This window comes from Lepidochelys olivacea (assembly GCF_965140295.1).
Source record: "Lepidochelys olivacea isolate rLepOli2 genome assembly, chromosome: 17".
NCBI classification, from domain to species: Eukaryota; Metazoa; Chordata; order Testudines; family Cheloniidae; genus Lepidochelys; species Lepidochelys olivacea.
Genome location: NC_140427.1, coordinates 10,363,516 through 10,386,036, shown reverse-complemented (window position 1 = coordinate 10,386,036; position 22,521 = coordinate 10,363,516). Strand labels below are relative to the sequence as shown.

Below are 22,521 nucleotides of genomic sequence, written 5' to 3'. Positions count from 1 at the left end.
GCTTTCACAGAAAAGTGCCCTGGGAATTAGTCTTCATTATTTGTCAAGCTTCTCTCAGTAAGGCACTCAAAGTAGGGCTAAGCTATCCACCAAGAATGCAGGACATGGAAAGTCAAATATGTTGATTTCAAACTTGAGCATGTGCGCACAGGGGAGGTGTGTGTGTGTGGGGGGGGGGTTGAAACTTTCTGCTGCCTTGTCTTCCACACCATGAATGGAATTACTGACATGTTTAAAATTACAGAAGGCCTTTTCTTATTTGACCTGCTGCCCAAGATGGCTGGTAAGTCAGGCGACCTCAGCAGAATGAATTTTCACATCTACCTGTATCTCAGCTAGAAATCTCTGTTCCGGCCCTGGCTCAGTCCACAGTCTTAGTACAGCCAGACAAGGAGAGCATCAATGAAACATGGAAAAAAAAAAAAACACTCACTCTGCTGAATTCTTTGTCAAAGGCGGCTAAAGATCCAGAAGTTACAGCATGCTGCACATTGCTGGACAATTTGGACAACCCCTTCCAAACCGGGCTGGCAAGTCATCTTTTTCTAATACCATCCAGGCTGTACTTGTTTATTCTGAGAACTAAAAAAAATAGAAATGCCTTTCATCAGTGTCAAATTCACTCCCTTGCTATCTACCACTAGGACATTAGACAGCAAGGGATGGGGAGAGAGACTTCCCACTGAACAGATAAGGGTGTTTTAGAGCAATGGGGACACAAATGTAGGGCTCAAGAGGTCACCTAATCCATCCCCTTGCACTGAGGCAGGCTTAAGTATGCCTAGACCATCCCTGACAGGTGTTTGTCTAACCTGTTCTTACAAAAGCATGACTGGCATTCCAGATCTCCCTAGGTAACCTGTTCCCATGCTTAACTATCATTAGAGTTAGGAAAAATGTTGTGATATCTAACCTAAATCATTAGTCAGACCAGCAAAAGATTTCTAAAAATAAAGTTTGAGTTCTTTTTCTTGGCCTTCTGTTTGAGCCTTTCCCACAAGGGCTAGAAACTTCTAACATCAAAGCTCAAAGTTTCTCATGCAATACATGATTCCAGGAGCTGTGCCTTCAAGAAAAAACACCAAATGTCATGATAGCTGGCAACTCTAGTATGGCAATTGCTAAGTTCTAGAAGCCTTTAAGAGTGATCATTCACTGTAGTACAGTATCCACTAAATGTATTATGTGGATGGACCTTTCAGTAGGTTGCCAAAGTCCAATTGCATCTTCCCACTCCCTCTGCTAAACTGAAGCTTTTCCTTTCATTATAGCATTTACTCTTAAGTTCAGCAGTTGCTGTTAAGGTACAAATACTGTGGCCTTCTGTATGGCTCTCATTTCATTCTAGCACAAAGACAAAGCCCATTTCTTTTACGTACACAATAGTCAACTAGAACCACCGATAGGTCCTCTTCATGCAGTCACAAGATAATCTCCATTACAGAAAACATACAGTTGCTACTGTATTCAATAAAATGGTTACTTCTGAGTTCTAGGGAGTCACGCAAGTTACAGTTTAACCTGTATAAACCACCACCTGTTTTGTCCAGTAAGAGATTGGAAAATCCCCACTCACATAACTCTGCTTGTCTAACAAAAGCAATCCAAAATAAGCAACACCAAGCTAGCTTTACCTGATGTGCAATTTGGTACAAGCAAAAGCTTCCTTTCTAGCCACAGGGAACAATACATTTGTAGTTTATCCTCAACCTCAAACGCATTCAAAACAGTAGCGGCGTGATTTAAGTTATCAAGCAAAGCCTCTTCCCAACGCAGAAGACTGGACTTGGTACAAGCAGCCTTTGGCGTTTGCCAGGTAGCACATATTGAGCCTGAAAAGGTTCATAGTTGCTTCTCCTTCACTGATGGGGTCTTACTCATTTCCCGTTATGTCAAACCACCATTGTAGTTTTCCTGCTCTTGTGCAAGAAGCCCTTCACACTGGGTCCCCTCTACCACAACTGTTTCTCAAGTAGAGCTTTCTAACTCAGGTTGAGTGCTGCATATTAAGTAGCTTATGCTCAAAATTTTCTACTCTTGAAGCTGACAGCTGCGGAAGGGAACCATCCTCTAGATAAGGTAAGTCTTGGACAAAAATTGACCTCAAACAAGCAAGCCTTGCAGAGAGATGCCACTGCAATCTCTCTGTACTATTGCTACAAAGCATCATGAAGGCCATTTCAATAAACTTAAATCCCCATGCTGTGCTGATACCATCAAAAAGGCTGAAGACAAATAAGTGTTCCATTAAAAGTGTTACATCAACTGATGCTTGTTTAATAGGAAAGGACAAAATTAGGAGGTAAAGAAACTAAAAATAATGGGAAATAAAGAGTTAGGCAGCTTCCTTTGAACTTTGCAGTGTTGTACCTGTGTCAGTCCCAGGATATTAAAGAGACAAGGTGAGTTAAGTAACATTTCATGGGACCAGCTTCTGCTGTTGAGAGTACTTCTCTCTCACCAACAGAAGTTGGTCCAGTGAAACATTACCTCACAGACCTTGTCTCCTTGAACTAGTCCGTCAAATTTTCAATTTGCATCACTTAAACCCAAGATTCTCATTTATGTAATTAAGTTAATACTCTTATAATATTAGAGCTAACTAATCAACTTGAACTATTTACACACTTCCTGGTTGGAATGGGTTTTGGAGTTAAAGTGTGGAGTAAAATCTGAAGGGTGAACCTACAGAAGCTTTTGTCAGAATAGTTTTACTTCCTGCATCCAAGGAAACAAAAACCACATCTAGTTTTATATGCATTTAATAGTTTACCAATTGGTACAATAAGATTTTTTTAATATGCAGAAAACATGAATAAATTTTGTTTTACACAGTCTGAGAGCAACAAATCTTACTGTAAAACACAGAGCAGTATTATATACATTCCTTTACTGATTTTTTTATTATTATTGTGTCATATCTTCAGTTAACTCCTACAGTTTGGGAACGGTTTTCTCCAACTGCCACCTCTACATCGTTCTTATGAAAAAAGTTGATGTTTGCCTTCATGTCAATGTCAGGATCAAATTCTAAACTTGAAGATTTCACTAACTTATCTTCAGAATGAACTGGGGGAAGCCTGAAGGATAGGTAGGACAAGAAAGCAGCTACTTACATGACACAGTGGAAAGATAAAAAGGCCAGTTAAATCCAGTCGTGACTTGTAAATCCAGCTCACTTCCCCCATCCCCCCAAGTGTTCTTCCCTACCATTTTTTACAAGTACTTTTCCCTCCACTCTTGGAGATTATTCTTTGTAGTAACTAGGTTTCTTTGTAATACACTGGACTTTATGTACAGCTGGACAGAGAATGAGCGGTCTAAGTGCCTTTTTCCTTCATTCAGTTCAGCAATTTTTAATCTTCAAATGGTTAAAGGATTATCAAGCCACCACGGTCAACAAAAAAAGGTCTATATTTTTTCTTTTAAATAGCTTTTATGGGGAACAGAAGCTATTTAAGAGTGATATTAGCAGGCAGTTCACAAAAACAGGAGGAGGCAAACAGAAGAAGCAGGGTACTGACAGTATAAGTAGACGGCTTGGTGAGTCTATAGCCAAAGCTTTCAAACCACTACAGTGCTCCACAGCCCTTGGAGAACTTGCTAGCAACTAGTTTTGCTTTGTTTTTTTTCCTTTTTAATTAGTGCCCTGGGCACATCATTGGTCACACCATACACAAAAGCAGGACGGCTTTTTAATCTTCTAAAGTGCAAGATGCTATAAAACATCAACTTTCAGATTATGTCTAAACCACAATAAATTTTGCACTTTCAAGAATGCATCTAGGATTTCCTGGGCACATGAAGTTAGCGTGGCACTGGAATGTCTGTCTGTTCTCATTTGTTTGAGCAAATAATTCATATTTGTCTATTTGGGAATGTAGTACTACATGTTTTCTTTTAAAAACGCCAATTTTAGTAAGGAAAGTGACAAAGCAGCAGTGAACCTCTAAACCCTCCAATAAATTCCTTTTCCAATCCAAACCAGTAACCTCGTCATTGTACTTATCACAGGAAAGGCACAGGATTAGACAGCTGACAGAAAACATTGAAAAGAGTGAAAAAAGATCAACACAGTGTAATATCAAGGGGCTACGCTGCAGGAAATCCTCAGAAACCCAACTCCTGTGTTGTAGCTTTCACTTTTTGTCTAAAAACAGGGCTTTAACTTTTGATCCATTTTAGGATCATCCCTGAGATTATTCACTGCTTATTAAAGGAGAAGATTGCAAATTAAGTGGTTGCAAGTTAAAATACTCAGCAGGGTGTTTCACTCTCTCAATCAAATAAAATGCTGCTAACAAAACTTTAGCTCCTCTTTGTCCCTGTAAATCATTGCATGCTACAGGGGAAAAAAATGCAGCGCACAATTTCCACATAATCGGTACCTTGAAGTTTCTCATTCATGTTTATGAATTATGTACACGTGTGGGGTTTACTTTACCCTTAAATAACTGAAGTTGCTAGATCCTATCAGGAATTAAAATGCAGTACTACTTTACAGTTGCAGATGTATAAAGAAATTTTAAAATGCACTCTCAGTGTATTTGGAATTCTCAAAATAGGACAAATAAATAGCAGCAAGTTTTTTCCAGTTGAAACAGCTTAAGCAAAAACAAAGACTTCAAATTTGTGTATGTTTTACTGTGGAAAACATTATCGTGAATGATATAAACCACTAGATTTAAGGAATTAGCCTCCATCTTCATCTGCTTTCAAAATATATTAACACTCAGTTTCCTCCCCTACACCAGAGGCATGTTTATGCAAGGAACCAATAGCAGAATCCAGGTCCTTCTGGTGGTTTTATGGACCCTTTTTGTATGTGACTGTAGGAAATTAACAAATCTTACCACTCACCATTTTCTCCTTAGTGTGTGTACACCCTCCAATCCAATGCTTTCCATTGAATCATTTCTTTAAAAAGGGACAGTTTTAAAAGCCATGTAAACAAAATGAATAAAACAATGCACAGAATAAATTCACCTATTAAAATGTCAGACTGGTAACTTCATTATATTGCAAATTTTAAAGTGGATTTTTAAAAAGACCTGGTTAGATAAGCAATGGATTTCTTTATTATCTACAATGGAATTTGTCACAAAAATGCTGATTAAAATATTCATTTGATATTTTCGTTCACTTCGGATCAAAATATGTAATTTTAGGGATATGCAAATTAAAACTTCTACCAGAAATGGGTTACTAATTACCAAATCAGACTAAGATTTTGTTTGGTTTTTAACATTTACCTGATAGTTTCATTCCCACACTTGGGCGGCTCATTATAAGGCTATAAATGTGAAAATTATTTTTAGAAACTTGTATCAAAATCTGTAATGGAGTCAGTCCATCACTCTACAATCAGATCCATTTTAGTGCTTTATTGAAAGAATTTGAATACTGTACCTAAGATCTTTCTTACACAGACCACAGTAAATTTTGATGCAAGCTATGTTAAAACTTGTTATGTTTTATATTACCTCACATTTCAGAAGGGTTTGAGGGGGCACTAACGAACCCCTGTATTCCCCTGCTTCCCACATAGAATACAGGGAGAGTGTCCTTTGATATTGGGTAATGGGCATTGCACACAAACCATGTCAAAACCAAACAGTAAACTGCTACCACAACGTAGTCACTGCAGAGATTAAGCTCTAGTTGGAAATTAGATCATTAAGTTCTACTAGGAAGGAGGACGCCTCTTGGAAGTATGTCTAACAAGAAAAGCATTAAGCTTAGAAGTTTTACATATAGCTTAACCACTGAATGACCAAATAAAATAAATATATCACATCAGCTGCTACTAAGATGTGTTCTCTTATTTCAGATTTACAAGTTAATTTGTTTATATAAATACACCACCCTTTGCGCAACAGGAGGCCAAAACAAATGTGTTCTATTGATTTGGCAAATGGGTCATGACAAAAATCCCAAAGTTTAATTAATTCCCATTAATTACATATAAGGTTCAGAAGATTCTGAATTGCAGCCTTATTATCTAGTATCCTTAGAGAAGATTTATTAAGCACACTTAAGTGATGTTCTATAGATACACATTTCTGAAAGAGCCCTACAAAACTTTTCCCAAATGAGGTCACCAATTCAGGCACCAACAGACAGCAGAAAGAAAAACAGGTATAATTATACAACATAGAACGACACCGTCAGCTATTCAGTTAAGTGCCCTATTTCAGTTATCCAACTTCTGCCTTCATAGGTCTGATGTGACCAATGCCAGCCCATGTTCTTAAACCTATGGTACTTCTAGACAACGTATGTAAATTTACAGTATACAATTTGGATTCACCATGCATGAATACTTTGTGTGTAACATTTAATAAGCTCAATCTACATCCAGAATAATTTACATGAAAGGACAATATTTATTTAAACAGAGCTCAATGGATAACCATGGTATTTGAGTGCATCCAGAGGAAAAGGGGGTCAAATGTGACTTCAATCAACGGCACTCCCACACTTTTACTGTTTGATCTACGCTGCCAGTAACCACATATGGTGCTGTCTTGTGGAAATCTGTGAGAAAGAGAAACTCTTATTAAATGAATGCAACAATTTATAGTGTTCCCCCTCCCCTTCAAAAATATCTTTTCCCCCCCTGAAAAGACACAACAATGCTATAAAGATCAAGGAGAGACTCAGCATGTAAAGTCTTTGAGGCAGGGACCATCTTTTGTTGTGCCAGGCACTGTACAAACACAACCGAGTCAGGGCCCATGACAAAACACTATTGCAACAGAAAACCATAATAAGCCTAAGAAGCATTCCCTAGAGTGTTGATGGTAGTGAGAATTAACTAATGCAAGTGTTAAAACTCCCCAGCCCAGGATGTTACTGGAAGGGCAAAGTTAAAAGATCTTGCAACATAATTTCAACAAAAAGCATACTCCAAATATTCTAAAAAAGGGTGCAGATCTCGGTTTCCTCTGGAGTTCTGCTCAGGGAACTATGTTCTGAATCTGAGCCACAAAGGTCCCAAATAAGATAAGCGCTCCCTCCCCAGTGATTGTTCAGCTGGAAGAACGCCGGTGTTCTCAGTTCCCTCAAGGAAAAACTCTCCCCTTTCATACTGGAATGTTTGGATCTTATTAACATTTAAATCATAAGCTCTGTGGGGCAGGAAAAAAAGCCTTACTCTTTTTTTTTTTTTAATTTAAGAAAGTGTTGTGTAAATATATGGCTGTATCAAGTTTGTAGCATAACTTAGGGTGTACTAGGTAGTCAGATTGCTATCAGTTGGAAGTAGGCTCAGGTCTCGCATCCTTTGGCTACAAATTCAAGACACCGTTAAGTAACTTCATGCAGATCAAAGTGTTTGACTTTGGACATCAGCATATACCATGTTTTTATTCCTGGAGTAGACAGATTTAGTACTGATCAGGAATGGATGTGTGTGTATTTCACAGGCTTTAAAAGGGGACTGCTTTTCAGGGGAATCTGAGAGGCATTATAAATCCTGTAATCAACTTCTGATCAGGTCAATTGGTGGACAATATGTATTGGGAGGGCTAAGTGAAGACTTCTTCACTGAAAAATTAAGAAACATTAATAATCCTTAAAAAGCGGGTGCTATAAGATTTCAAATGTATATAACATTAACAACTTGATGTTATCTAACCCTCATCTTTTCTTTACTTCCCTATTGACTTTACTCCTTTTAGCAGTGAAACCCCTGGGCATGCAGAAAGCCTGACTCAAGTGCTAATTGTGATAAACACACAAATACTTAGTGGCCTAAGTTTCAGGCCTATCACTATCTTGACACAGAGGGTTTAAAAGAACCAAAAAAATTCTAAAGACTACAGAAAAACCACCACAGCTAGAGATAAGAGATTCTATGATAAATCCAGCGTTTTTCGTGTCTGGGTAGTATTTTAAACTTGGGGGGTGGGGGGGAAGAAGATTGAAAAGCTAATAAAGCAAATTAGCACAAAACAAGAGCGCACACGCACACAAAGTAAAGTATTTAAAGGGACAGCTATTTTTAATACACTGTACACACAATCCCCTTCCACACATACTGGTAAAATGTTTCAGACCAACAACATTGCAAGTTAAAGCTTTTTATCCTGCTTCACCAAACCTGCTTCAACCCTATTCGAAGGGAATTTAAGTGGCTTGGAGGCTAGAATATGTACATGTCTCTGGCTTGTTTGCTGAAACTCAATCAATGCATGTGGAGGTTTTTGATGGAATCATTATCCACTAAAAACTGGTTTGATAATACATAAGCTAATGGCCATCAAAGAGTAACTTTTAGTCAACCACCAGCCTAAGAGGAATGTGAACCACTGAGCATACATTAGGGTTTGTTTTAAATATAAGTGGTTGACTAACCTTACAAAAATCTTGAATAGCAAAAGTATTTTCTACCAGATTTTCTCCCTGTAATACTGTATTGCTGATGTACCTTAAAATTAAACAGTCTTTTGGAACAGATTTTGTGCATTACTGATGGCAGCACTGCTTAGTGAACAGTGCATGAACTGCAAGTACAGAAGCAGTTCAGATGGGTGCCAAAAGGCCTTACATTTAAGCAGACTATTACTGTTATTTCTCTCAGTACTGTATTTAAGTCTTTGGGGTGGATATTTCTGGCCTAGAATGCAAGTAATGAAAGTGCAGAAAGTTGGTAGTTTTGGTTTGGTGTTCTGCAGTAAGCATTGTAGAACAATACATACCCAAAGAGGTAACAAAGTGTTCGTGCGCATTAAGGGTTTTCATACATCGTTTGTTCTTGTAGTCCCAGACACGGAGAGTCTTGTCATCAGCACAGCTCAAAATAAATTTACCTCCAGAATGGAACAGAACGCCACGTACCCAGTTATCATGGCCCACCTTATGAACAAGCAGACATAAGAAAGTTCTTACATTCTCTCTAGACCTGCTTAAAAGCATTTCAACTGTGTCTCATTAGCAAGAAGATGTCAATATGGAATAAAGCTATTCCTTCATCACAGGATGCTAGTCTATTTTCTTAAAACCCATCCAACATTCCTTTACTGTCCTACAAAACAACAGCCCGTGTGTCTTCAGTGTTGGATATTTACACCAAATTTTCATCCCAGCCTTGATAAGTGTTGCAACCGCAGCCCAAACACCACAACACACTTAATTTCACTTTTGAATTTGCTGGGTCTCACAAGACACATTTATGTAGGGCAAAATTTAGACAAAACTAAGCTTAGTTTCAGAAGGTGAATCAAGATACCCAACCACACAATAGTACTCCAGAACCTATGCTTCTTTCACCAAGAAGAGCATTGTATTTTATTTCTTAATGATCCTAACAAAAACCAAATACTGATGCTATTATATTGTACATTTTGCATTAATGTGCTTTATTTTGTTGTATCTAGCATTGCAGAAGCTTTCTAAAGGAAGAGAGGTGGCCTATAAGTTTCAGATTCACATTTAAGATCATTCATTCGGTTACTGACTAAAGTAATATGTCTGCAGTACAGAAAAAACCTTACAAGTGTCATAAGGCACATGCCAGTGCTAATATCCCACATCTTAATGGTCTTGTCTCTGGATCCAGACAGTAGGAAAGGCCCAGGCTTACCACTCTTCTTAGTCTATGGAAACAAGCAGACTTAGATTATGGTATTTTTCCATAAAAGAAAAATATGTAGAGACCTCTCAAATGACACCCCTAATTTGAGTAATATTTCTAATTAAGTGGACACTAGATTGTTGTCTGACAAGGTTAAGGCTACTAAGCACATTCTACCAAACTAAAATAAAAGTTCATCAGGATTTTATTAACATTAACAAAGAAAAGCACAAGCATTGAACTATTATATGAAAGCTGCAGCAAGAAATATAACTGAAAGTCGTCCCCCATTCCTCCCCCAGCGACCCAAACCAAGTTTTCATTTAGAAGACTTAATAATGGTGCCCCCTTCTTCTTAACTTAGTAAGACTGAGTCTTCTCATTTAACATGCTGATGGATATAGCCTGTGGCTTCCTTGGATCAAGTTCCAGTAGCAGTCCAATAATTAGACTAACAAGACATACCTGTTCTGTATTCTGAATCTTCATATAAATCAATTAATTGAGAGAGTAATACTATTTGGAAACCCTTACTCTCTGTGAATTTCCATTAGCCCCAATCCCAAATATCAATGCAATATTCGGTTGTTAGCTCCACAGCTGAAATACACTGCAGTCCTAATACATCTGCTTGCTTCTTTTTCAAAGTAGACTGTCAGACTGTATGTAGTTAATGAATCCATAAGAGGGCAGGAGTGAGTACTACTTTAGGTAACTAATTTCCTCTTGCCATGGTAGTTAACATTTGGAAATTACCTCAAAAATTGTTAGTACATTACGTGTTTTTAAAAAAAGTGAATAAAATCATCTTGACTGACATTTGTCCAAACCTGTCATTCTCACAAGTTACTATATAGCTGACATTGGTCTACTGCTTCTTTTATTTCACCTAAATAAAAAGGAACTTCCAACAGCTGCAGAACTGTCCACGCAGCAGAACAGTCACATTTTATGTCACCCTTAAAAGGGATTTGTACAAATTCTGAACAAACCTTTCTTACTTTGGGCATGGGGGGGAGGGGGAGGGAGGAGAGAAAGAAGAGTGAAGAAAAAAAGCAAATGGGATGTGAGGAATCATTAAAAAGGGAGAGAGAATAAGATGGAGAATATCTTATTGCCCTTATATAATCCATGGTATGCCCACATCTTGAATACTGTATACAGATGTGGTCCCCTCATCTCAAAAAAAGGATACTGGATTAGAAAAAGGCTCAGAAAAGGGCAACCAAAATGATTAGGTGTTTGGAATGGGTCCCATATGAGGAGAGATTAAAGAGGCTAGGACTTTTCATCTTGGAAAAGAGGAGACTAAGGGGGGATGTGATAGAGGTAAATAAAATCATGAGTGGTGTGGAGAAAGTGAATAAGGAAAAGTTATTTACTTGTTCCCATAATATAAGAACTAGGGGCCACGAAATGAAGTTAATGGGTATCAGGTTTAAAACAAATAAAAGGAAGTTCTTCTTCACTCAGCGCAGTGTCAACCTGTGGAACTCCTTGCCTGAGGAGGTTGTGAAGGCTAGGACTATAACAGGGTTTAAAAGAGAACTGGATAAAATCATGGAGGTTAAATCCATTGATGGCTATTAGCCAGGATGGGTAAGGAATGGTGTCCCTAGCCTCTGTTTGTCAGAGGGTGGAGATGGATGGCAGGAAAGAGAGCTCACTAGATCATTACCTGTTAGGGTCACTCCCTCTGGGGCATCTGGCATTGGCCACTGTCAGTAGACAGGATACTGGGCTGGATCGACCTTTGGTCTGACCCAATACGGCCATTCTTATGTTTAATCTCTTGTGTACTAGGACATTCAAATCAAAGCTCAACTCAGATGAAGTCCCCACAAATCCTTCAATAGGCAGCTGGTCTCTTCATTCCAGATTAGTTTTCCCTACCACTTCTCAAATGCCCTTTAGGTGATTAAAGGAACTGCCCTAACAAAAATGTACTCTCTCTTTTCATGTTCCTTGCAGGTTGGGAAATGGGGCTTCTTAAAAATCAGAGCATCTCCCCCTTCTCCCCAAAAGCAGAAGAAACTTGTCACACACACACACACCTCCCCCCGACCTCCTGATAGTAAGTTCACAGGTAGCTCCTGAATTTACACAAAAAAGTCAATGGCAAGGGCACTAGAACCTGGGAACTCAGGAAGTGACACTGATAGGAACAACACCCCAAATGTGTTGTCATATATCCCTTGCACCCAATTATAAAAAATGTTTAACAGATTAGGCATTTACTTTTAATACTCCAAAACCTTTACAGTTGTCTTTGTACTGTATTTGCATTGAACAGGAAGGAAAGAGCTTTTGTACTGTATTTAAGCTTACCTCAGATCCTGTAGCTTCCGATATGGTGGAGTATGAGCTCTCAGGAGCCCAAGAAATGCATTCTACCACATGCTCATGTTCTCGGAGCTCAGCTTTGCATTCCTTTGTTGCTACCACCCAAACACGCACTGTCTGGTCATTAGAACAGCTGGCAATCAGGGTGCCATCCTGATTAGGTCGCACCATGCGCACCCATTCTCTGTGCCCCGTGAAAGTCTTCACACAATAACTATCAAACATAAAAGCAAGTTATGAATCAGTCTAAGTATGTTGCTATAAAAACATCTGGTGTACGCAGTTTTGTGGTTTAGGGACACGGGGGCTGTTGTTGAAGCAGCTATGACTATAAGGTGGGCTACTGATGAACTGAAGCATCAATATGCTGGCTAAGCAAGATGGAAAAGGCTCAAGAAGAGTTAAAATTCACGGACAGAAAGGTCACTAGATTAGAAAGAAAAGGCAGCTAAAATAAGCAGACAAGGAAGGAAGGAAATATGAAAGTAGCAAAACAGGCCTAGAGAAAAACTAGTGCTGAGAAAGTTAATCCGGGTAAAATACTAGGCTTTTTTAAAAGACATCCGGGGAGATCCGGAGAGAATACAGAAATACTTCACTGTGTGTTCAGAGCATATGGTTGGGAGTGAGGGAGAGAGAAGCGAAGATTTGTGGGATGATGTTACATACGGAGGAATGTAGACGCTGACAGTACAAAGATGGGAAGAGGCTTTTGTCCACACCAAGAATGGCACACCTCTCAGGTAGCTATAAAAGGTATAGTCGTTGTGGCTCAAAACTATATAGTAATCTATTGATTATATTCCTATAGTAGACTACAAGCTCACAAGGAGCAAGAGGGGAAAAATCAATGTGGTTACTGGATCTTTGGGGCCCAGTCACTTTAGCATCCAGTCTCAAGGGACACAATCCAAAGGGTATGTTGTGATGACATTCAAGCTATATATAGTACACTTCTTATAAAGGGTACACAGTGTTTCCTTTTGGTATGGCTGCTTTTTAAACAGAACTATACTTACCCTGTTTGAACTTCCCACATTTTGATAGTTTTATCCCTTGAGGCAGAGACTATGTGATCTCCGTTGGGCATGATAGCTACTGAAGAAACATTATGATCATGACCTAAAAACAAATCAAGCTTGTATTAAGTAGTGCTCTGACACATAGCATTACAATGCATAAGCAATCCAATATTCAATTCTCTTGAAAAATTAAACTACGATGTACTACAACTTTTATGGGAGAATATTAATACAGAAGCTTATGGGGGTATTTAATGAGCCAAGGAATATTTCAACACATCTGCTCTAGCATGTCAAGTGTTTCTGTATGGCAGTGTTCGGGCATTAAAATATTAGCCACACTCCCTTTTGTAATTACTTTTACATACATGGTGCGCGTTACAGGGTAACCACTGTTTACAATAAATTCTGCAAATATGATACAGCAACACCATGTTTCTTGGAAACTCTGAAGGAAAATAACTCAAGTTTTCACCAAGTGGCAAGCACAAGACCTGAATGACAATCCTCATTCAGGGGCTTAACACAATTTTAAAGATTAAACATTTCAAGAGTGCCTCATTTTAGGCATAAGTTATAGTACAACTGCATTATTGAGACCGACATAACTGATGGTCTCTCCCCTTATTATCTAGTAACTTAAGGAATGGGATCAGGACTGAGTCAGAAAAAAGTCAGTTCTAGTCCAGGCTCTTCCAGATTCACGGTGACCTTGGATATTTAGTTTCACCACTTGGCTTCATTTCTCCCATCTAGAAGAGAGGATACTACCGTCCATCCAACGGTGTTGAGGATTATTGAATGGGTTTTGGGAAGGCAACGTTTTCCATGTAACAAGAGATAATATTTCAAACATCTGAATAAAAGTGTTAATGAATGGAAAGCATTAGTAAATTTTGCTGAAATAATTTTAACACAAATCTCATCCAGAAAAAGTGTGTATTGTTTTGACATGTCCAATTAAACAAACAAAAACTTTGACCATATCAACAATTGATATTTGTTCATTCATGTAGAGGTACTTAAACATTTAAGATAAATGCAAAATAACTTAAAAAAAATACTGCTTCCAGTTAAGATGTTGCGGCAGAAGTTAATATTTCTAAAGCTTTGGGTACAGTGATTTGAATATCAGGGCAGCAGTTTAAGAGTTAATTTAAGCAATCTCCTGTGTAAATATGAAATTCTAGTATTCCCCAAAAATTAGGTTACTAACAAGGAGGTTTCAGTGGCAAATGCATAATGTCTTGCCTACCAGATATCTATGAATAAAACAGGAACTCACTGAAACAAGTTTAAATTCTGCAAGATTTACTTTTTAAACTCCCACTAAAAAAATTAACCATTTTAGTGGATATTAATCATGCACATCAAGAGTCAGAGGAATGCTAGCTTTTGGTAGATTTTTTGTACTTCATACTGTTCCATCAAAGTGATATCCATTTCAATGGTCATTTGGAAAAAGAAAAAGGAAAAGTTTAAACAATGAAATTATGACGTATGTAGTGAAGCCATATCGCCCATACCCATGTTAACTGAAAGAACATGGTTTACAAAAAACAAATATTCTGTATGCTGGACATATGTACACTGGTTCTGAAATACTGCAGTAATCAAGAATCATTAGCATAGCAAGGGGAAAAAAAATAGAGGAAACACCACAGATTACATGTACTTTCTGTGGCCCACTTAAGGTGAATATAGCCCCCATTCACCTACTGCTGAATGATTCAGAGATGCTTAAAGAGGAGCAGATGCTTCACTGAAGACTCTGGACACAAGAACAGCCACACTGGGTCAGACCAAAGATCCATCTAGCCCAGTATCCTGTCTTCAGACAGTGGCCAATGCCAGGTGACCCAGAGGGAATGAACAGAACAGGAGATCGTCAAGTGATCCATTCCTTGTCACCCATTCCCAGCTTCTGGCAAACCCCTGCCTAATAGCCAAATGATGAATCTATCCTCAATGAACTTATCTGGTTCTTTTTTGAATCCTGTTATAGTCTTGGCCTTCACAACACCTCTGGCAAGGCTTTCCACAGGTTGACTGTGCATTGTGTGAAAAAATACTTCTGTTTTAAACTTGCTGCCTATTAATTTCATTTGGTGACCCCTAGTTCTTGTGTTATGAGGAGTAAATGACACTTCCTTATTTACTTTCTCCACACCAGTCACGATTTTATAGACCTCTATCATATGCCCCCTCAAACATCTTTTTTCCAAGCTGAAAAGTCCCAGTCTTATTTCTCTCTCCTCACATGGCAGCCATTCCATACCCCTAATCATTTTTGTTGCCTTTTTCTGAACCTTTTCCAATTCCAATATATCTTTTTTGAGATAGGGTGACCACATCTGCACGCAGTATTCAAGATGCGGGCCTACCATGGATTTATATAGCGGCAATACGATATTTTCTGTCTCGTTATCTATCCCTTTCTTAATAAGGCCAAACATTCTATTCACTTTGACTGCTGCTACACAGTCAGTGAGTGTTTTCAGAGAACTATCCACAATGACTCCAAGATCTCTTTGAGTGGTAACAGCTAATTTAGACCCCATCATTTTATATGTATAGTTAGGATAATGTTTTCCAATGTGCATTACTTTGCATTTATCAACATTGAATTTCATCTACCATTTTGTTGCCCAGTCACCCAGATTTGAGAGATCCTTTTGTAAGCTCTTCGCAATTGCCTGGGACTTAACTATCTTGAGTACATCTGTATCTGCAAATTTTGCCACCTCATCGTTTACCCCTATTTCCAAATCATTTATGAATATGTTAAATAGGACTGGGCCCAGTACAGACCTCTGGGGGACACCACTATTTACCTCTCTAGTCTGAAAACTGACCATTTATTCCCTATCTTTTAACCAGTTACCAATCCATAAGAGGACTTCCCTTTATCCCATGACTGTTTACTTTACTTAAGAGGCTTTGGTGACGGACCTTGTCAAAGGCTTTCTGAAAATCTAAATACGTTATATCCACTGGATCCCCCTTGTCCACATGCTTGTTGACCCCCTCAAAGAATTCTAGTAGATTAATGAGGAATTTCTCCTCTTTACAAAAACCATGTTGCCTCTTCCCCCAATTATGTTCGTTTGAGTATCTGACAATTTTGTTCTTTACTATAGTTTCAACCAGTTTGCTCTGTACTGAAGTCAGGCTTACAGGCCTGTAATTGCCAGGATCACCTCTGGAGCCATTTTTAAAAAACATCAGATAGGCAGTTGATTGTTTCTCTTCTCTTGTTCTTCGTAGACTTTTCAATACAAACTGTGTTTCTTTAAAAAAAGATTATCTATTCCTGCTGATCATTCATTTTTAATATAACAACAACATCACAAAACAGAGAATTATCTTGAGATGATGCAGCAGCATATGAATACTTTTGTTCAGAACTTTCTGAAGACTGCAGGGGTGGCCTTTAAATCATGATTTGAGGACTTCAATAACTTAGCGTAGGGGTCTATTACAGGAGTGTGTGGGTGAGGTTCTGTGGCCTGCAGAGTGCAGGAGGATCATGATGGCCCCTTCTGAGCCATGCTATGGCTCCTGAAATTCTGACAGATTGGGAAAGTGTTCATCCATCACCGTACAAGGAACCCACAATTTACATACACAATTTATAGATCAAGAGCAGGAAGCATGTTAATTCAAAACAAGAAAATGTGGAACAAGAGACTCCCATAAAAGGTAGATTCAGTATACCAAGCAAAATAGCAAAAACCACTTTTATTCTTCCCACATGTACCAAGCTATGTTTTATACCCCATTCTCTTGTGGGATGGTCCCATCTTCTATTGAGCTCTGGACATAGCAAGTACTAAAGCCATCCATCTGCCGTTTCACTGAAACCACCACACAGATATTTTATTTCCAGTACCATCTCATACACAGTAGATTAGAGATGCATTTTCAATAATGATGGGACAGAATACAGTTATGAACAAAGCACTCCAAAGGTTAAAGATAACTCTTTTTGGTATTCCAATTACATATCTGTTCTCACATCAGCAGTTTTCTGGATCAAAAAAAATAAAAAAAATTGATTTCTCTTCATTTTATAGATCACTAAGTCAGTCTCCTTACCATGCATGGTTCTGATGCAATCAAAGCCCTGGAAATCCCATAGCTTAATGGTCATATCAGCAGAACAGGAGGCCAAGAGTTTGCCACTGTGGTCAAAAGAAATATCCTGCACAGAGTCTGTATGTCCCTTAAGGGTTCGTTCAAAATCGCCTGTCTCATAATCCCACACCTGACAAGTGAACAGAAAATTCATTAACACCAGCTTATCACTCTTCATGTTCTCCAGCTTTACATTTGCACCACACAGGCCAGTCTGGCACCTTGCTCAATAATTAACGTGAGCAGGAGACAAAGGAAGACTGTCCTAGAAAAGCCAAGCAGTGGAGGAAAATAAGGCTGTGCTATATTTATATGGTTTAATTACATTTAAGTTAATTATATTTAAAGAATAGGTGCACTTCCCAGATTTCGAAATAAATTAATGTAAATGGTCTCCTCTACAATATGACTAGGAAAAGAGTTTGCTGCGTCCCTGAAAAGTCTTGATACAAATTACAAGAAGGAAGAAAGGAAGGAAGGTCATGCGAGCGAATAAAATTCCAATTAGGTAGAAGAGTCCATATAGATATATGCAGAGTCCTTTTCTCTTTCCCACCCACTTCCACAAACCCTTGTCAGTGTTCTTCCCTTACACCCTACCCCTTTCTAAGAATTATTGTGCCGTTATTAATTAGGTGATGCTAAAGAGCCACATGATCAACACTCCCGACTGGAGAGCAGTATACGAACTCTGCAATATGCAGCATTTCGGTCAGGTTAGGGAAAAAGATCTGAGGTCACTCCAAAATTTAATATTAAGTAAATAGAATCTTGTGTCAGCCAGGACACTAGTCAAGAGAAATATGAAACACATTTGCAGTAAATACTTATCTAATTAAGAGGTGAAAATGAAGTATTCACACTATTACTTGTCAATACTCTATTAAACAAACCACGATGAACATAAACCTACTTCACTCAGAAAGAAAAGCTACTACAGATGTTAATTTCTTTAATGCCATTGGCCTCATCACAATCCAATTGAGGATTAACTAAATTAAGAATTTCACTTAACTTAACATTTAGAAGCATGAAAACATCTGTGATTCTAAAATCATTAGCCTTATTTAATACCACAAATAAAATGAGAGGTGATTCTAGTCACAGCTATTATAAGGCTTAATTTCTGATGTGACCTGGTTTCTGAGGCTGCAAAGCATAATTAAGAGTAGTCATGGTTTATGCTGGACCTACAAAACATACGGTTTGTAATCTGTCTAGCTCTTCATCACTTCAGCATTACTTGGTGTTAACAAGTGAATGCCAGTTTAGAAAAATGACAGATGGTACTATGTAGTTTGAATTAAAGAACAGCACTCACCAGATAAATTTCTTCTAATGGAAGAGAGTGAAGGATACACAGAGCTTATGAAAAAAAAGTTTCCAGTAACATTTAACAATGGCCTTTAAGAATGCCACTACACAGTTTTAGCTGACCTTGTTAGAGAATAATTCCCTCCCCCTGCAGGAATGGCATGCCTTGGAGCCTGGAAATGTAGGCTCTGCTAGAAGACAGGACCTTGCTCTCTCTCTCTTTTTTTTTTTTTTTTTTTGGGGAGGGGGGAGGAGGGTGGCTCACTGATATACTGGTAATAAGCTAAATGAAACAGTAACAAGTATACCTACAACTACCTACCTACCAGACTAGGTAATTACTACACTATGAGGGACACTATGCCGTTCAGACTCTCTGCCTAAGGTGGTTCAAAGGAACTGAGTGGCAGTTGGGAGTCGTTGTGCACTTTATGCCCGGGGGGAGGAGTGTCATGAGGGCATGCAGAGTGCATATACAACCCCTGCGGACACTGCTGGTGAAAATGTTCTAAACTCCTATGCTGGGGCATATGCACGTGTAGATTCTACTTAGTGTCCAGTAACTCAAAGAATGACATTATAACTGGTTAAAACTTGATGCAAAATTATTTCAATTTAATCTTTGTTGTATCCTCCATCACGACAGGTTGCTCAATATTTCCTTACAATATTTGTTACCCAAACTCTTTAGGTCCGTTTGACACTTTCAACCATTTCCAAAGCAGCATCAGCTCCCTGGTAGTTTTCATGCAAGCATATATTAAATTAATCCCCAAGCAAATGCTCAAGGAGAAGGTCCTCAAGGATTGTAGCCAAGTAGAAGTACTTATTTTCATTCCATGAATAAATCAGTTACACAAATATTTCTTTATAATTAGGACACTAAATGGGCAAAGCACATGCCTACCACAAAAGAGCAGTATGGGTGCATTAACATCTGCAACAGGGGCTAGAAAGATCTTAATAAAAATCATATTAGAAGTTCTGGAAGACTAAAAGTGTTTCTATACACACTATCTTCCATTTCCCACAAATGTTTTTAGGGGAATATATGTTGAAAACCAGCATCAGCTGGTGGCTGGGTATTACATAAGAAGAAGAAGAAATCAATCCTTTACATTAAAAAGTAGTGGGGGAGGAAGGAACATTAAAGTTCGGTGTTTGTTTAAAATTTTAGCCTGCAAAGTCGTCGTTCTTCGATGAATCTTCCGAGAGAGTCTTTTCTCTATCTTTCTTAACATCTCTTTACTCTTAACCCAACCAAACACTTCTATATTCCACATCATCTGCCTTAATCTTTGGCTATTCTCCTTCCACAAGAGTGTTTATCCCTTAATCTTCTGCCCAGTCCCTAAATGCATACTGGCATCTCAACAGCTTTCAAATATTATTCTGACCCAAGAGAAACCCCCAAAGACAACTTGAAGGCATCAGACTAAAATCTGCTGACTACCACCACACAGACTACGATCAAAGTTATAAGGACTATGAAAGTATGTATAACTTGGCTCAGGATTGCATGTGTGTAGGTGGCCTATATTCCTCATTATCTCAAACTGATTTGCTCAGCCCATCATATAACTGTCTATAGCAAACATTTACCTTTATTGTAGCATCCTCTGAAGCAGAGACCATAACACTGAAAACTGGGTGGAAAATTACTCTTGTGACAGGACTCCTATGTCCACTCAACGCATACTTCTCTGGAGGACGAGGGATCCATTCTTTAGGGTCTCGTTTCTGACCAAGAGGTCCACCTGATGTGAATTCTTCTTTTGCTTCATTTAGCTTAGATTCTAGTTCCATCACCTGAGATTTATGGGGTTTTAAAAAAAGAGCAATTGTTTCTACAATCTTCTACAGCAAGATCTAGCTAATCTGCACTGGTCGTTAAGAAAGCTAAACTTTCTCAATGGCTTTGGATCTATAGTATTTTGTTTCTCTCCTAGATGGAGAGCAAGTTACTGACCTCCAGTAGCTCTGGACCATCTACTAGTAGACACTCCTAAAATACAATGGGTCTGAGTAATATTTGATTTGAACCCAAATATTTTCCTCATAATTTTTATGTGGGAAGGGGACTAACATGCAAAGTCATTTAGCTCTACTATACTGGGAAGGTAACTACTTCAAACTGATTGACAGTAGCTTTTCAAGTTGCATTTTGTGAACAGTCTTTTGGCAAACGATTGTCAAAGGTAATTTTACTACTAAAATGCTCAGACACAGCCCAAGGACCACTTATCAAGCATGCATACAGGATACCCAAGGGCAAAAAAATATTAAAAGCTCAGTAAAATCCTACAATGTTAACTACTACATTTGGTAGCCTGTGCTGTTAACATGTTATGATTTTTGATGCATTAATATATACCTATGAAGGCTCTATTAAGCACGCACAGTTTTGTATTGTGTTTGCACTAGAACTACTTACTCTAATGTATCAGAACTAAAGGCTTCACTGCAAAGGAAGAGCCAAAGAGGACTAGCAGCAGAGCTTTTGCCTTCTTCCCTGCTAAGGAAGCTTTTTGGGGACAACTACTCAGCCTTTGCATTTCCAAAAAGCCTTGGGGCGCTCTTTCCTTCCCACCATCTTCACAAAGTGCATCAGAAATCCATGAGATGAAGCAAAGAGTCAGATATCCGAGAAACCACTAGAGGAAAAGCGTGAATATTTTTGCTGGAGATGAAGTGGATAGTAGAACACACATTTCAAGGCTAAATATTCTGCATGTTGGATACTGTTACCTTCCCTGCTCTGCCCTCCAAAAATACTTTTAGAACATTTAATAAGCCCACACTTCCTTTGAATGCATATGATCGTTCCTCTTCAATTTCAGTCCACCGAATACTGTTAATTTGCTTTAAAAACTGATTACTCATTGTACAATATGAAATATTCAAGTCCCCTCCCTATTTACCTTCTTTTGTAATCTTATAACAGATGTCCATTTTTTCTCCAAAAGTCCAGCATACTTCTTATCTAGCTCTTCATTCTGAAAGAGTAATTCAAGAAGTTGTTATAATGCAGTTGTTAAGAGACAAGCCAAAGCATGCCATGTTTTCAAGAACGTTTAAACATTCAAATTAAGTAATTTGTGGGAGGAAAGAAGAGGAATCAGTTGATTTTTAAATCCGCTTACTTCAGTCACCAGATGGACATCTTGATTTTTATTTATTTATTTTGAAGACTAATACCATAAATACTTTGGCGATCTACTTTGGTTACAAAGTAACAGTGATGTTTAGCCAAAGATTTTCTGTGAATCAAATCCACAAAACCAAAGGCTCAGATCATCCACATTATTGTATTCTGGCTATTAAGCCCCCCAACCCCCCCTTTTCTAGAACTCATGAGAGCCTCTCAAATGAGTATTACTACTGGGGAATTCTGTACCATGGCGTGTGCACAGAATTCATGTCTCCTGCAGATTTTTTTGCTTCCCTGCAGATGATAGGGAAGCAAAAGGAAGCTGCAAGAACAATCACGCATCGTTTTGGGTGCATGGAGCAGCTGGCGGAGAGGAAAATCACTGTGGGGTGAGGGGGGAGCCTGGCTCTTACCCTACATTGAACCCTGCTAGTCCCAGCAGGGCTGGGGGAAGACAAGACTTCTTATTCCCCTGCAAGGGAGCAGCAAAGCCTGATCAGACCCACGCCCAGAAACCACCCCCCCCCCCCCCAGTTGCACAAATATTTACACCACACTCCCTGCCCCATTGCTCCACAGCTAGAGGTGGAAAGGTCACTATAAGTCTATTTGCTCCCCCGTCCACCGAACCCCCATGAGTCCAGTTCTTCCCACACCTGGACCCCTCACCGAGCCACCCGCACCCAGACCGCCCAACACAAGCCTCTCATCCCATACCAGAATCCCCCCACCACTAAACCACTTCACACTTGGATCCTGCCAGCCTGAACCTGCTTGCCCCACACCTTGGATCGGGGCAATGGTTGAGCATACATGAGGCACTCCGTCCATCTCGCTTACTATCTTGGTACGCCTAGCGAGGAGGCAAAGGGCCCCAGGGTGTTTCTGGGGCAGGCCCGGCCCTTGCATTCTGTGCGGGCTCTAAGCCAAGTCTGTGCCGGGGAACGGTGGGAGCACTGCAGGATCTCGCACCTCCA

At 39.0% G+C, this 22,521-nt stretch overlaps 1 protein-coding gene across 2 annotated transcripts in view; it reads right to left on the bottom strand.

Annotated features, from left to right (window-relative positions):
• Positions 1 to 2,746: 2,746 nt before the first annotated feature.
• The window catches only part of PAFAH1B1 (platelet activating factor acetylhydrolase 1b regulatory subunit 1), a 64,234-nt gene continuing 44,459 nt past the window's right edge, over positions 2,747 to 22,521 (bottom strand). For both annotated transcript variants that reach the window (XM_084650595.1, XM_084650596.1), the window contains exons 4-11: positions 21,315 to 21,389; positions 19,996 to 20,202; positions 17,041 to 17,209; positions 12,940 to 13,042; positions 11,906 to 12,134; positions 9,498 to 9,599; positions 8,703 to 8,859; positions 2,747 to 6,537 (exon numbers count right to left, since the gene is read on the bottom strand). In XM_084650595.1, the coding sequence (XP_084506721.1) occupies positions 6,464 to 6,537; positions 8,703 to 8,859; positions 9,498 to 9,599; positions 11,906 to 12,134; positions 12,940 to 13,042; positions 17,041 to 17,209; positions 19,996 to 20,202; positions 21,315 to 21,389 (1,116 nt within the window). In that variant the 3' untranslated portion in view covers positions 2,747 to 6,463. The remainder of the gene's footprint in view (positions 6,538 to 8,702; positions 8,860 to 9,497; positions 9,600 to 11,905; positions 12,135 to 12,939; positions 13,043 to 17,040; positions 17,210 to 19,995; positions 20,203 to 21,314; positions 21,390 to 22,521) is intronic.